Source organism: Globicephala melas, chromosome 11, assembly GCF_963455315.2.
Source record: "Globicephala melas chromosome 11, mGloMel1.2, whole genome shotgun sequence".
Taxonomy (NCBI): Eukaryota; Metazoa; Chordata; class Mammalia; order Artiodactyla; family Delphinidae; genus Globicephala; species Globicephala melas.
The window spans coordinates 23,782,257-23,798,788 of record NC_083324.2 but is presented as its reverse complement, the minus strand read 5'-3'; the positions used below and the strand labels follow the sequence as shown (position 1 = coordinate 23,798,788).

The window sequence follows — 16,532 nt, the reverse complement described above, 5'->3', positions numbered from 1 at the left end:
ATTTTTGGTGAATTGAAACTTTTTACGTGGCACTTTAAACAATTTTTGCTATTGGTTAAGGTTTTAGACAGAGTACAGTGCACCAGTGTAACATTCAGAGGCTTGTAGACTTTTTTGAGAACATATTGTGCAGGGGGTATGGAAGGGACTGAGGGTCGAAAGAAGAGAGGAAAAGACCTGTATTCAAGACCCTTCATGTTTAGAAGGGAATGTAGAAAAACCATAGTTTTTTTGTTTTGTTTTCACTCCTGGGGGGTGGGGGTGGGTGGGTGGAACGTGTAGCAGGTAGAACTTACAGCTGAATGCGACTGGAGATACTCTAGCCTATTTAGTGAGTAGGCCAAAGTAGGAACAGCCTAAATAAGAATCACAAGTGGGAATTGGGACCTGCATTAACTATATACAACTGCTTGCATGGTCATTACTCATCCGGGGACAGTGTGCCTCCTCATTTGGCCTGCTGTTTGTTTGTTAGCCACTGGGGTGTTTACAAGCTTGTTGACTTTAACTGTGGAGAACTGATTTTCACTACCAAGCTCTTTTCCTGAGTGTTTCAGACTTTACTGTGTGACATGTTCAAATGCCTTTCGAAAGGTGAATTTGCCATTTATTTATCTTTCGTGCCTCACCTTTTACGTGAGTGATGAACATCTTTTTATTAACAATACGTGGCAAGGCTTAAAGCCTTCCTGTGCAGCTAAGATTAGTTCATGGTGATAGGGGTAGCTTTTTTTTTTTTGCGGTACACGGGCCTCTCACTGTTGTGGCCTCTCCCGTTGTGGAGCACAGGTTCCGGACGCGCAGGCCCAGCGGCCATGGCTCATGGGCCCAGCCGCTCCGCGGCATGTGGGATCTTCCCGGACCGGGGCACGAACCCGTGTCCCCTACATTGGCAGGCAGACTCTCAACCACTGTGCCACCAGGGAAGCCCTAGGGGTAGCTTTTTAGAGATTTTGATTTCCAGTTTTAATACAGTAGTTGATTGTTTCCTTGATGTAAAAGTGAGTTGATGTAGTAAAAAGTAGCCATGGTTATTTTGAGTAACCAGCAACACAACATTATGGAATAGATGCTTTATTTGGTTAAGATATGTGTTTGCAATTTTAACCTGTCTAGAAATCAGTGTAGCTGATTATTTTATGGCCATATCTAAAGATGTTTTGCATCACAGAAATTCATATCCTTTTCCAAAAAACTTAACTAAAAAGTGTTAAAGTGACTTATCAGTACAAACTGGTAAATGCCAGGTTAGCTGTTAGTCTTCCTCAGGGCAGGGATCTGCATGTTTTTATGTCCAAAGTCAGGCATGTAACATGGGCTCAGTCAAATCTGCAAGAGTGAAGGGGTTGGGGGGGAATAGTACGTATTATTACTTTATCTTTATTTATATTTATCTATAGTTATAAATATATACATATATAATATGTACATATATATGTATATATTATATAAATAATATATATTTATAGTTCAGTATTTATTTATATTTATTATTTATACTTATTTATATTACTTATATTTATTATTATCTTTATCTGTTATAATTTAATAACTAGAGTTGTAATTTTTTTCAAGAAACATCTGTTAACAGTTTACATATATATTTAAACTTTGTGAAAGACTGGTTTGTTTTAAATTTCAGCTGCTGCCTTTTTCATCACCTATGAATATGTGAAATGGTTTTTGCACACTGATTCATCTTCGTATTTGATGCCTGTGAAGCATATGTTGGCTGCCTCTGCTGGAGAAGTGGTAGGTAATAAGTTATGTGTATAAAATACTTCAGAAATGCAAAGTATGCAGATATCTTCAGTACAGGTATTACTTCATTTCATTTTTAAAAGACAGTTCTTTTTTAAATTATGAAAGTCATAAATCCCAATAAATGTAAATGGATTAAACATGATAGTTGAAAGTCTATATAGGATGAAAGAAAAATCCAGCTATCTGCTATTTACAAGAGACACACCTCAAACATAATTATACAGAAAGAATAAAATTAAAGAGGTAGAGGAAAATATCCATGCAAATTTTGGCGGCTTCATGTTGGGTCAGCATAATTGAGCTGGAAGTCTATTTCCTAGAACACCCTTTCCAGGAGGGTTCCAGGTTAGCCTGGCTACAAGAGAAAATTGCTCAAGATTTGTAAGGTGGAAGTAAAGCAGTGGTTGTATTCATGCTCAGAAGGTTGGTGGGAGGTCAGGCACTGCTGCAGTTCATACACCTCATCACTGATCTGTTGGCTTCAGGCAGCAGTCAAGCCTCCAGCTCCTCCAACTCTCACTGAGTCTTCTCCTTCAGCTTCTCTAAATTTTGAGTCAGTTGTGTGGGCTCTGTCGTGAAGGGTGCCAATTTTTGTTGTAGGTCACCCACATCATTGAGGTTGGTGAGGGAGAATGCGAATTCCAGTTTGTCCTTGCTCTTCCCCATTTCACATCCATGTTTCCTTCCTGATTGCATGCCTTCTAAGTTTCTGTCCCAACACTAGATGCAGAAGCAACAGTTCTACATAAGTTGCTTAACCAGCTCCCACAATTACTGTTTATATCCCTGTAATAGCTTCTTATTCTTACCATTCTTAGTGGTTCTACTTCTCTGATCAACCCTAACTGATTCAGAAAGAGTAGCTGAAAGAGAGCTGATAGTAATGTTAATATCAGATCAAGAAAAAAAAAAAAGACTGAAAGCAAAAAACAAGGAGACCACTGTATAATGATATGAGGAACAATTCTCCTGGGAGATGTAGTAAACCTGAACTAAATAGCATAGTCTCAAGATATAAAGCAAAATGTTGCTAGAATTATAATGAAAAATGAATACAATTACTATCTTCATTGGAGTTATTCACATCTATCCGTAAAAGTCTTAGGACCAGGCAGGTAACTTGTTAAGACCATAGAAGATTTGAGCAACACAATGGCAAGAATGGTCTAATGGATGTGTTTGGAGTTCTGCACTTAACTGCTAAAGATTATTCATTTTTTTCAAGCACACTTGGAACATTAATAAAAGTGTGTGACCCAATAGTCCACAAAGCAACTTTCAACAAATAGTGTAGAGATAATGTCATACAGATCATTTGGTGTCTGATTATAATGAAGTAAAATTGGAAAGCAATGATGAAAACACAGGCAGTCCATCCCTCCTGTGTGTTTAAAAAATTATCCAACTCTTCTGTAAATAATTCATGAGCCAGTAAATCATAATGTATGTGGTAAAATATTTGTAATTAAAAAATAATACAGGAGGGCTTCCCTGGTGGCGCAGTGGTTGAGAGTCCGCCTGCCGATGCAGGGTACACGGGTTCGTGCCCCGGTCCGGGAAGATCCCGCATGCCGCAGAGCGGCTGGGCCCGTGAGCCATGGCCGCTGAGCCTGCGCGTCCAGAGCCTGTACTCCACAACGGGAGAGGCCACAACAGTGAGAGGCCCGCGTACCGCAAAACAAAACAAAACAAAAAATAATAATACAGGAATATATATTTTTTCTAAACTAACACAGAGAAGAGTATAATACAAATAAGAGCTTTCCCACCCCCTCACCCACTTACCTTTCTCCAGTTCCTCCTGCCTACTACTAATGGACAACTTCAATTAAAATTATTTTTGTGTATCCACCCAGAAATTGTCCTTTACTATTGTTACTTTCAAATCACATTGTCTTGTTTGTTTTGTATGTATGTATCTATGTATCTGCTTATCTCCTATCTAGTCTATTTTAATAATCCCAGAACGTTGTTAGGGGCAGGGTGCATTAACAGGAATGGACAAGAAAGTGAAGAGAAGGGTCTCGGTTTATAAGTCTTTTATCATTTTGTCAAGTAATATATAACGTTTTACATTTAATAAAGTAGTGGTATGTATTTATGTTAGGAAGTTAGAAAAATGAATCAGCCTTTATAAGATTTACATAAGAAACAACTGTGATATATTGTGGTTTTGTTTTCTGCGCACTATTTTCCTTTAGAAAATTTGGATGAGAATCTACAAACTGTTTTGTAACCTAATTTTCTTCTCTTGAGAATATGGTGCATGAGGGTGATGAAAGAGAGAGATTGCACTTTATGGAATTCCCTGGCGGTCCAGTGGTTAGCACTCTATGCTTTCACTGCCGAGGATGCATGGGTTCAATCTCTGGTCGGGGAACTAAGATCCTGTGAGCTGCATGGCACGGCCAAAAAAAAAAAAAACCAGAAAAAAGGAGAAAACAACTAAAAAAATAATAACTGTTTTGAGATGTAATTCACATACTGTATGATTTATCCATTTAAAGTGTACAGTTCAATTTTTTTTGCTGTACTCACAGCTGCAGCCATCGCCACAGTCAGTTTTAGAGCATCATCATCGCCCTGACAAGAAACCTCGTACCCATTAGCAGTCACTTCCCATTTCCCCCAACGTTCTCACCTTAGGCAACAACCGCTGACCTACTCTGTCTGTATAGATCTGCCTATTCTGGACATTTCATATACATGGAATCCTACCAAGTTTCTTTCTGAGGTGATGAAAATGTTCTAACATTGACTAGGATGATGGTTGCACGTGTCTCTGAATATATTAAAAACCATTGAATTGTATCCTTAAAATGGATGAATTTTATAATATGCAAATTCTGTTGTATTACGCTGTTAGAAAGGAATAAGAAGAGAATATTATGAAAACCGTATGGTAATAAATTTGACAAATTCTTGAAAGATAAAAACAAAAAATGTGGAATCCTTACAATGTGGTCTTCCATGACTGGCTTCTTTCACTTACATTTTCAAGATTTCATCTATGCTATAGCAGGTATCATCAATTGCCTATGTTTTTGATTTTCTTGGATACATACCTAGGAGTGGAAATATCAGTCATATGGTAACTTTATTTTTAACCATCTGAGGAACTCGCCAAGGCTGTTTTCCGAAGTGGCTGCACCATTTTACATTCCCACCAGCAGTGTGTAAGAGTTCCAGTTTCTTCTGCACATCCTTGACACCACTTGGTGTTACCTGTCTTTTTCTTTTTTAAAACATTTCTTTTTAAAAAAATTAATTAATTAATTAATTTTTGGCTATGTTGGGTCTTTGTTTCTGTGTGAGGGCTTTCTCCAGTTGTGGCGAGCGGGGGCCACTCTTCATCGCGGTGCATGGGCCTCTCACCGTCACGGCCTCTCTTATTGCGGAGCACAGGTTCCAGATGCGCAGGCTCAGTAGTTGTGGCTCACGGGCCCAGTTGCTCCGCGGCTTGTGGGATCTTCCCAGACCAGGGCTCGAACCCGTGTCGCCTGCATTGGCAGGTGGACTGTCAACCACTGCGCCACCAGGGAAGCCCCTACCTGTCTTTAATTATAACAAACAAATAGATATTCAGTGGTATCTTATTGTGATTTTGACTTGCATTTCCCTGGTAACTAATGATTTTGAGCATCTTTTCATGTGCTTATTGGTTATTTACATATCTCCTTTGGAGAAATGTCTATGAGTCTCCTTTGCTCATTCTTTAATTAGGTTGTATTTTTGTTAATAAGTTGTAGGAGCTCTTTATATATTGGCAAAACTTTTTCCCATTCTGTGCATTTTTTTCACTTAATGGTGTCCTTTGAAGCATAAGTTCTAAATTTTGATGATGTTCAGTTTATCTGTTTTATCTTACATTGCTTGTGCTTTGATGTCGTATCTAAGAAACCATTGCCTAATCTGAGATCATGAAGATATTTATACCTATGTTTTCTTTCAAGAGTTTTATAGTTTTAACTCATATTTTTAGGTCTTTGATCCATTTTGAGTTAATTTTTTAATCTGGTTTGAGGCTGCGGTCTAACTTTATTCTTTTGCGTGTGTATATCCAGTTGACCTAGTGCCGTTTGCTAAACTATTCTTTACCCATGGAATTGCCTTGGCACCCTTGTCAAATACTAATTGATGTAAAGGTGGGGTTTATTTGTGGACCCTGTTCTATTCTATGGATTTCTACATCTATCCTTATGCTACTACCACAGAGCCTTGATTACCACAGCTTTGTAGTAAGTTTTGAAATCAGAAGTATGAGTCCTCCAGCTTTGTTCTTCTCTGTCAGGATTGTTTTGCCTCTTCTGGGTCTTTTGCATTTTTATGTGAATTTTTTTTTTTTTTGCCTCACCTCACGGCTTGCTGGATCTCAGTTCCCCAACCAGGGATTGAACCCGCACCATGGCAGTGAAAGCCCGGAATCCTAACCACTAGGCCACCAGGGAACTCATGTGAATTTTAGAATGAGCTTGTCAATTTCTTGCAAAATGAGCTTGCAAAAAAAGCAACTGAGATTTTGATAGGGATAACATTGAATCTGCAAATTAATTTGGGGAGCATACCATCTTAACAAAAATGCTTAAATTTTCCAATCCACAAACATAGGCTGTCTTTTCATTTCTTTAGGACTTCTGTAATTTCTTTTAACAGTGTTTCGTAGTTCCACAGTATACGTTTTACACTTCTTTTGTTAAATTTATTCCTAAGTAATTTATTCTTTTTGATGTTATTGTAAATTGAACTTTTTTCATTTCATTTTCAGTTAGTTTATTGCTACTGTACAGAAATAAATTCATTTTTGTATATTGATCTTGTATCCTCCAACCTTGCTGAATTAATTAGTTCTAAAGTTTAGTGGATTCTTAAAGATTTTCTATATACAAGATCGTATCATCTGCACATAGAGCTAGTTTTACTTATTTCTGTACAATCTATATGTCTTTTATTTCATTTTCTTGCCTAACTGCTCTGGTTAGAAGCTGTACTACAGTGTTGAATAGGAGTGGTGAGAGTGGACATCCTTATCTTGTTTCTGATCTTAGGAAGAAAGTATTTAGTGTTTCAGTACTATTTCTGTCATAAAAGGTTACATTTTGTCAGTGCCTTTTGTTCATCTGTTGAGATAATCATGTGGTTTTATTCTTTATTTTACTGATATGGTGTATTACATTAATTGATCTTCAAATGTTAAACCACTCTTGCATTTGCAACCCAAATGTTAAAACTCACTTGATCATGGTATATAATACTGTTTATATAGTGCTAGATTTATGTACTAGTGTTTTGTTGAGGACTTACTTTGTTCATAAGAGATACTGGTCTGTAGTTATCTTTTCTTGTGTCTTTGACTGGTTTTGGTATCAAGGTAAAACTGGACTCATAGAATGAGTAGGGAAGTGTTAAGATAATTTCTTTATAAATTATTGTAAAGAAAAGTCATATGAATTATATCATTTTGGTTGATGAACACATATCAGATACTAATATATTTGGACAATCCAGGAGAAAAGGAATTATGGAGGAAATAATCTCAGTTTTCAAGAAAAGCGAGGGTCTCCCTTTTCATGTGATAATTTGAATTGTTGAGGTTATGATGTGTAATAGGAAAAAAAGATGACCTCTGGTCTTCTTCAGCATTTTTGCATTTATTTATTTATATCTGGGATATATATATATATATATATATATATAATTTTATACTTTCCCGTTACTATACAATGAATTCCTTGATCTAAGAAATCATTTGGATGGTTCCTTGAAGAGAATGTTGAAAGAAATTAGCCTGAAAGACACTAAATACACGGAAGTGTTTTCTATAAAACTTCCTTTTGTCATTGGTTTAAAAATGATTTTGCAGAACCTAAGCTAACTCTGGATTAAAAAAAAAATGCTTTCATAATTTACTGAGCTTTTTAGTGTGATGAGACTAACAATATATTAATTTTTTTTTAATTTTTTATTAATTAATTTATTTTTGCTGTGTTGGGTCTTTGTTTCTGTGCGAGGGCTTTCTCTACTTGTGGCAAGCCGGCGCCACTCTTCATCGCAGTGCGCGGGCCTCTCACTATCGCGGCCTCTCCCGTTGCGGAGCACAGGCTCCAGATGCGCAGGCTCAGTAGTTGTGGCTCACGGGCCTAGTTGCTCCGTGGCATGTGGGATTCTCCCAGACCAGGGCTCGAATCCGTGTCCCCTGCATTAGCAGGCAGATTCTCAACCACTGCGCCACCAGGGAATCCCACAATATATTAATTTTTGAGGAACAAGGAGCATAAAGTAGTAGTTCCTTTATGAGCCAGAGACCCCTTTAGGAATCTCGTGAAATCTGTGGTTGTCTTTCCACGAAAGTGAACATACGGACAATTTGTGTACAATTTCTGGGAATTTTCATTCCCCCCACTCTTACCCAAAGTAAGGACTCCAGTGCTTGAATTCTGCCTGAATATTGGTTTAGTCTGCGATTTAAAAGCAATATATATTTAATGTAAAAAAATCTTTGAACCCATTATCCTTGGTTTAGATTGTGTTTTTGTGATTATGTTCTGATATTAGAACCTCATTGCATGCAGTTATTTTCGAGTATATATACTCAAGAATAACAAATGGTGTGTCAGAGTTTCATTGTCTCCCAGCTTGTAAAAATTCTGTCCCTTTGACTGCTCTTGCCTCTATTTTAGAATTGCCTGTTGCTCTGATTTAGTTTAAATATATCCTCGTAAGTTCACTTGGTTTACATTTTCTATTACGCTGCTGAGAGCAAGCAGCAAAAAGAACTTGGCCACTTTTTTTTCATTTTCCACAGGGCCATCTTGCTTGAAAGCTGGTTTGCCATGTTGGAGGATAGACTTTCTTCAATTTATAAAATTTCTGTCTCTTAGACTTAGGAAGAATATATAAAGTGGTATAATTAAATAGGGCAAAGGGTAGCTGTTAGATCCGTCATGTTAGTGATGCAGCTTTCCATTTGTAGAAGACACTGTATTCCAATATGTTAATATCTGTAACTGGTATTTTTAAAAAAATTGGAGCCTTTTAAATGTAATATTCTGTGTGAACTGTTGGGCATAGAAAGTGGCGTAGGTAGACTTTAGAGTTAGGAAATAGGTATCTGTAAGACTGGAAATAAATAATTCTAGGACATTTTTATCTTTAATGTGTCTCTTATGGTTTCCATGCTCCCTTAGGCAGTAAGGCCTCATGTCAGATGCCTTTTTATAGTTTCTGTGATGCCTGGAGAGCCTTCAGAGGAGAACTGATCAGCAGCAGGTACATAGATTGAGGATTTCACCTGTGAAACATCTCTTGCTGTTGACTTTATTTGATTTTAATTCAGTTACAGTTTAGTATGCTAAGAATTTTGTTAGATTTATGAAGTTTGTGAAATGTGGTTCTGGTGCTCCTGTAATCTTTAAACTTTCTTAAAAAACTTCCTGCAACCATTCAGTATCATTGTTCTTAATAAATGCTTCAGACACGTACCTACTGCCTTTCTGTTTTAGTAATTTGCTTTCAGTTTCATAGAGCATAAATTGGTTGCAGACTCAGCCAAGTGTGGTTGCTGTAAGTAAGAGAAAGAAACAGATGAATTTAGGAGGAACAAATAAGGAATATAAAACAAAGAACATTTATTTCTGTCAGTGATCAGAAAGGTATAAAGAGACCAAGAGAAAATGAGATATAGCTTAGTGCAGTCATTGTTCTGTAACACATCTGCGCTGATATAAGATGGTTATGTTGCAGACACATTCCTTAGAAACAATACTATATTTTTGTTAGCATTGAATGTGTCCACAGTTACTTTGTTGTAGTGATGGTAAGTGTGTGAAACTTAGAAACAAAAGAACACTGCTGTAATAACCATTCCCTGTAGCAGCAGCTTGATTAAAAGTTAATGAGAAATCAATAAAACTATAATTACAAGCTTCTACCTTATGTTTGTGATTTGGAATACAGTAAGATCGATCAAATAAGATTTAATATGTAACAACACTGAGAAGAGTCCCGTTTGTGCCATTTTTATTAGGTTTGCTGTACCAAATCTCTAAATCCCTGCCTCAATTATTTTACAGCTCCGTTTTCATCAGACACAGAAAACGCCCTGTGAGAAGTAGAATCTGTAATTAGATCAGAAGGGTTGGGGTGGGTTTACTTTAGTATAACAGATGCTATAACATTGCAGTGGTAGTGATTTTTTTTTTTTTCAACTTTAGGATTTGACTTTTTCTGGGTCTTATCCTACTTACGGACTTAGTTAATATTGTTTTCAGAAATAGAAGAATTATTAAAATTTCTTTGCTGCTAAAATGGCCCCTGTGAATTTAATGTGCTCATGGGTGATGTCTGTGGATGTCCTTACACACATAGATGCTGGTAGATTTTTCTTTCCAGTCCTGTTCTAACTTGGGATTGAGAAAGCTAGGAACTCAGTGATACCATGTTTCGTAAATGCTTTTCTGACAGCCTCTGTAACAGTACTTCACACAACCGTGTGGCCCGGGGAGCACCTGCTTTAGAATCATTTGCCTGGGCAGCAGGTTACAAATAAAGATTTTTGGAGGCGGCGTTGTGGGCCCTGCATTTTAAACAAGATTCCTAGATGTTTCTGGTGTTCAGTGATATATAAGCACCACTCATAAAGAATTATCAAAAATTTTGATTTATACCCCAGTGGTAAATATTTCTATTGAGTTGACTTGGCAGTCATGTGAATAAGAATATTTTAGTAGGTGTGGAGCACACTGATCAAAAGTGTGATTCCTTTTGTTTTCCTCAGAATTACATACTTTTAGGCCTACTAAAAAATCCTAGTTTAATAAACTGGTTAGTTTTGAGGGTGGCAGTGTACTGCAGTCATTTGAGGGGCTCGTTGAACATCAGAATAGGGGTAAGCACGTCGTTTTGATTCAGCTTCCCCGCTGAATCGGCTGCTTGGAGGACTAGATGCGTCGTTGTCAGGAGTGTTATCAGCTGCACAGCATGGGGCATGTGCTGCTTATCGTTGTGTTTTCCCTAGCAGGGATTTAAGTTCTTTTTAACTATGCTGTTAATATCATGGTTTAAAGTGTACGCATAGTGTTTTTCATGATCTCTACTGGCCTTTTCTAAGAACCACTGAGCAAAACAATAGAAGAAAGGTTAACAACTTTTGAAATGTTTTTCATCTTTTGAAATTATCATGATATGTTTTGAAACATCCATAAATTAACAGAGAGGAACTCTCATTTGCACTTGTGTTAGCAGTGTGTCAGACTCTTGTGCAGTTGTATAATTGAGTCATGGAAGATAAGTTGAGTGGAAAATAAGATGGGTGTCCCTGAAGTGCAGTGTCACTGTCAAGTCAGAAGGAAGCTCTCAGGAATGCTGCAGATGAAAATGCCTGTGTGTGTCAAGATGCACTGAGGCAGGAGGGTAGAGACAGTGCTAGGAAATTCGCTGTACCATTAGGAGCTGCAACCGAACTGTTAGATACCCAGCCACACTCACACAGGCACTTTGCTTTCTGATGCATCTAAGCACGTGCCTCTCCCAAGGGGGCCTTTTGCCCTGTTCTCCTATCTGTTCATTTTCCATTGTGCCTGGGAGCTTTTTTTCACTTCAGAACATTAAGTACATAAGGCAGACAGACTTTGTAATTCTTTCTTAGGAATGCTAAATTATAAGAATTACACAAAGAATTTTCTACAGAATTACGAAAAATAACTTCCTTTCCGTTGCCTTTCCTTTTTATGTCCTTTCCCCACTTGGACCTCTTTGATTCCTTTTATATCAGCTGCTTTTGTTCAGCTCCTCTTAGTTTCCTCCACCACTTCTGTTGTCCTTACCTGCCAGTGTGGATTTAGATCTTAAGACGGCCTAGTGTGTTCTCGGCACTGAGGATAAAATGACAAGATACTGCCTTTAGCGAGTTGCAGTCTAGACGTGCAGATGGACATGTAAGTATGGAAGTACACTAAAGGGTTACAGGTATTTTAAGAAAAGTAAGTACAAGAGCCTGAAGGGAAGTGGATTAGATGGGTGGATGGATGTTGATTCAGGAAAGGCCTCAGAGAATAGCTAGTCCTTGAGCTGTGTTTTGGACGATGATTGTTAGGCGGGCGAGTCCAAGGAGGGCCATTGAACTTAGGCAAAGCCCTTGTTCGACGCCTTCCAGTTTCATGTGGAGCACAGATGTGACCCGGTCGTCCGGGAGGGCCCTGCCTGCTCTGGTGAGGAGGTTTTGCCTGTTATCCTCTGAAGGGCTGAGCAGGAGAGCACCACTGGTTGGTGTTTTAAGAACATCCTTTGGCAGCTGTGTGGAGTTGGGCATGGTGTGTGAATGGAGGGGAGGACACTGTTGTAGAAATCCCGAGGAGAGAGATGACTAGAGCCTCCGCTGAGGCAGGCAGGCGATGCAGAGGGAGAAGGTGAGTTGACGAGAATCAAGGCGGAGGATCTTCCTTTAAAAGCCCTTCTGGCAGCGTTCCTTCAGTGCCTCTTTCCTCGTGGGTACCTGTGTCCTCTCGTTGTATGTCTGTGGTGTGTGCGTGCTGAGCTTGCTGTCAGTCTCCCGAGCTCAGCTCAGAAGCACACCCCAGCTCTCCAGCTGTCCCGGCCCTCTGAGCCCGAGCTGACAGTGGTAAGGGGAGGAAGAGGGCAGGGCCTGGCAGGACCCCTGTGCAGTGATGATCCTGCTGGTGGTCATTCCTTAAAGTACTCGCATGGATGTGCTGAGAGACTTTTCGCAGAGGCACTTGTCAGGGAGCAGCTTACCCACCGTCCCTCCTCTTTCCCGATGGCTTCTTTCTCCGCCGCATTTCAGACTGTTTTCTGTCGTGTGGACTTGTTCTCTCTGATGTGGTATGCAGCATTCCTTCAGGTGGTGTTGACTCACGAGCTCGGCCCGTGCGTTTCATTGATCGTCTTGTGTAGTTAGTGCATGGGAGGGAAGGGGAGCTCCGTGTTGGCTTTTTCTTTAAGAGCAGTGTCAGTTTATGCTACACAAATTAAGTTTAGCTTTATAGAAACAATGAGTATGATTTTCATGTAGGATGATGAAGCTGGAGAATCCTACTTAAACCACAAGAATGTTACTTGGTCAGTACCACCACTACACTGTTAATGGAAAAACCGAATACTTCTCTCCAAGATGAAGTTAAGATTAACCGCTTCTGTGGGAGTCTGCACTTTGTCAGTGACAAAACTTTATTTTTTAACATATTGTTAAGAGTAGGGTTCTTGGTAGCATAATGAATTAAATGCCGCTGTCACAAATTTGCTTTGGTTTGTAATTGAATACTTGTAGATATATGAGTGCCTATTATATATCTAGTGCTGTGATTGGTGCTAAGAAACAATAAGAAGTTTTGACCCCTGTCCTTGAGGCGCATATAAAGAAGTTGGATACATGTATTAAATAGGTAGAGAATATTTTGAGGACCTCTGAAAGGAGGCAGCTTATGGATCGTGAGCTGTCAAGTTACGCAGGTGAGGGTCGGAATGGTGACTTGTCTGTGTATTTGCTCTGTGTCTATAGGTCCTTTATGCAAGCTTACCAAGCTGTTGTTTTCCTTATCTTGAAAAGTCAGGTTAATGCTACCTCACTCACAGTTCTTGTAAAGCTTAAGTGATATAGCACTTCTAAAGTGCTCAAGCCTAGCATCTGATACATAAAGTGTTCATTAAGTGTTGGTTCTGGTCCCATGTCACACAAATTGCTGTTCGGAGTACACTTTTAGAATTTTATAGTTTTGGGAAGGCTGTCAGTTCAGAAAATGAAGAAATTGAAATTCAAAGAAGTTTAGTGCTGTACACAAGGTTTCCTAGCTACTGTGGGCGATAAAACACCATTGCAGAGTGAATAGTTAAGACAAATATTAGACCTTCATTTTCTACTTTTTATGTCATCTTTTAAAAATGGCAGAACTGATGCACAACTGGAGATGGGAGGTATATTACTTGGGTAATGCTAAGAACTCAGATCACTCTGGGTTTCTTAAACTAAGACAAGGTGAGGATTCTAAAACTTGCCTTTGGTTACATTGGTGGGCAAAACAGCGGCCCCCTTAAGATGTCCTAGTCCCTGAAACCTGTGGCCATGTTACCTAACATGGCAAAAGGGACTTTGCAGATGTGATTAAGTTGAGGATTTTGAGATGGGAAGATTTTTTTTTGCATCATCCAGATGAGGCCAGTGTAATCGCAAGTTTCCTTGTAAGAGGGAAGTGGGAGTGTTAGAGAGGTTTTAGGATATTAAGCTGCTGTCTTGAAGACGGAGGAAGGGGCCGCAAACCAAGGAATGCAGGGGGCTTCTAGAAGCCCCCTTGATTTTTAGCTCACTTAGACCCATTTTGGACTTCTGAGCTCCAGAATTAGAATAGATTTTTGTTGTTTTAAGCCACTAATTATGTGGTAATTTGTTACAGCAGCAATAGGGAATTAGTGTAGTTAGCATTACAGTCTCCTCCGTTTTCAGATTTTATATTAGTTGAAGTCTATAAATCCATCCATGAGACTTGTCATCAAATGTGAAATCATGGCCCCATTCTGTTACAGAAAGTTATAAAAGTGAAAAAGCCGTTTGAAGCTTACCTCTGGGTTCTGTAAAATTCTATAAATAACTTCAAGACACAGGGCCTAAAAGGTATAAATTATTTTTGTTGAGAAGACTATTAACTTTTTGTCTAGAGTCTGGGTTATCAAGAATGTTAGTTTTGTCAGGAAAGAGAAGACCTATACTTACAAAATTTTTTTTTTCTTTCCCTGCCTATTGGCTATTTGTATACGTGGAAAGAGGCTTATTTATAAGGAATAAAGGCATGGTGAACTTATAACTCAGTATGAGTGGATAAAATTTAAACCCTAAGGAAGGTACATTTGGATTTAACAATTACCTTTTGCGTTTATCAACAACTGTGATTCCATTTGTAACCAGCAGATGGCAGAATTGACAAACAGATGAACTGTTCACTTGTAGGGGTTTTGAATTTAAACGGTGGTGTAGAAAGATAATGTTAGGTGTTCTTAATTTGGAATCCTGCTTTCTAGAAAGAATTTTGGGAATGTGGAATAAAATACAAGTAAGTAAACTGTGCTTTTAAAAAAATTTTAGAGTGCCCTGAATTTTCATTCTCTCTCTCATTAACTTGTCACTTGGAGTTTACTCGGCAGAGTCTAAACTAGCTTTACTTTGAATGTGATTAAACTTTGATTGGCTCTATTCAACTTACTTAAGTTTCTGTTGAACTAATTATAGAGTTGCTGGTTTAAACATGAAGAATTAGCTTATAATTAAACCTGGAACCTTTAAACTCATTAGCCGCATGTAAACATGATGTACCTTTAATGAAAAATAATTCTGGATCAGTCTCCCAGGGCAATAGAAATAAAAGCAGAAATAAACAAATGGGACCTAATCAAACTTATAAGCTTTTGTACAGCAAAGGAAACCATAAACAAAACAAAAAGACATCCTGTGGACTCAGAGAAAATATTTGCAAACAGTGTGACTGACAAGAGCTTAATTTCCAGAATACACAAATAGTTGATACAGCTCAATAACAGAAAAACAAACAACCCAATCAAAAAATGGGCAGAAGACCTAAATAGACATTTCTCCAAAGAAGACATCCAGGTGGCCAATAGGCGCATGAAAAGATGCTCAACATTGTTAATTATTAGAGAAATGCAAATCAAAACTATAATGAGGTATCACCTCACATTGGTCAGAGTGGCCATCATCAAAAAGTCTACAAGCAATAAATGCTGCAGGGGGTGTGGAGAAAAGGGAACCCTACTACACTGTTGGTAGAAACGTAAATTGGTACACCCACTATGGAAAACAGTATGGAGTTTCCTTAAAAAACTAAAAAAAGAGTTGCCGTATGATCTAGCAATCCCACTCCTGGGCATATATCTGGAGAAAACTATAATTGATAAAGATACATGCATCCCAGTGTTCATAGCAACACTATTTACAGTAGCCAAGACATGGAAGCAACCTAAATGTCCATGTCCATCGACAGATAAACAGATAAAGAAGTTGTTGTGAGTATATATGCATATATATGTATATGTATATGCACAAACACACACAGAATGGAATATTACTCAGGCATAAAAAAATGAAATAATGCCATTTGTAGCAACATGGATGAACCTAGAGATTATCATATTAAGAAAAGTAAGTAAAAGAAAGACAAATATCATGATATTACTTATATGTGGGGAATCTAAACAATGATACAGATGAACGTATTTACAAAACAGAGATTGACTCACAGACATAGAAAACAGACTTAGGGTTACCAAAGGGGAAACAGGGGGAGGGACAAATTAGGATTTTGGGATTAGCAGATACAGACTACTATACATAAAATAAATGACAAAGACCTACTGTATAGCACAGGGAACTATATTCAATGTCTTGTAATAAACTGATGGAAAATAATCTGAAAAAGAATATATATATATAAAATATGTAACAATCAGTTTGCTGTACAAAAAACTAACACAACACCGTAAATCAACTATACTTCAATTAAAAAAAATTCTGGAGATGATAATCAAAAGGTTTGGGTTTTACCCTTGCTCCCTAGGCCAAATAGTTCCCTGACCTTTGGTAACTTCTATCTCAGATTGATTTATATATTAAATACTGAGATAATTAGCTTCTAATATGAGACGAGTATTTATAGGCTGTTGATTAAGTTTCCTAAGGAAAAGTCTTAAGTTGGATATTTTTTTATGAACTATGTTGAAGTAGTTGGGTAAAAGATACAGTGTTAACACAA

At 38.1% G+C, this 16,532-nt stretch overlaps 1 protein-coding gene across 3 annotated transcripts in view; it reads left to right on the top strand.

The window, feature by feature from the left end:
* Positions 1-16,532, top strand: part of SLC25A26 (solute carrier family 25 member 26) — a 142,678-nt gene that overhangs the window by 15,186 nt on the left and 110,960 nt on the right. For all 3 annotated transcript variants that reach the window (XM_060308693.2, XM_030867668.3, XM_060308692.2), the window contains exon 3: positions 1,643-1,752. In XM_060308693.2, the coding sequence (XP_060164676.1) occupies positions 1,643-1,752 (110 nt within the window). The remainder of the gene's footprint in view (positions 1-1,642; positions 1,753-16,532) is intronic.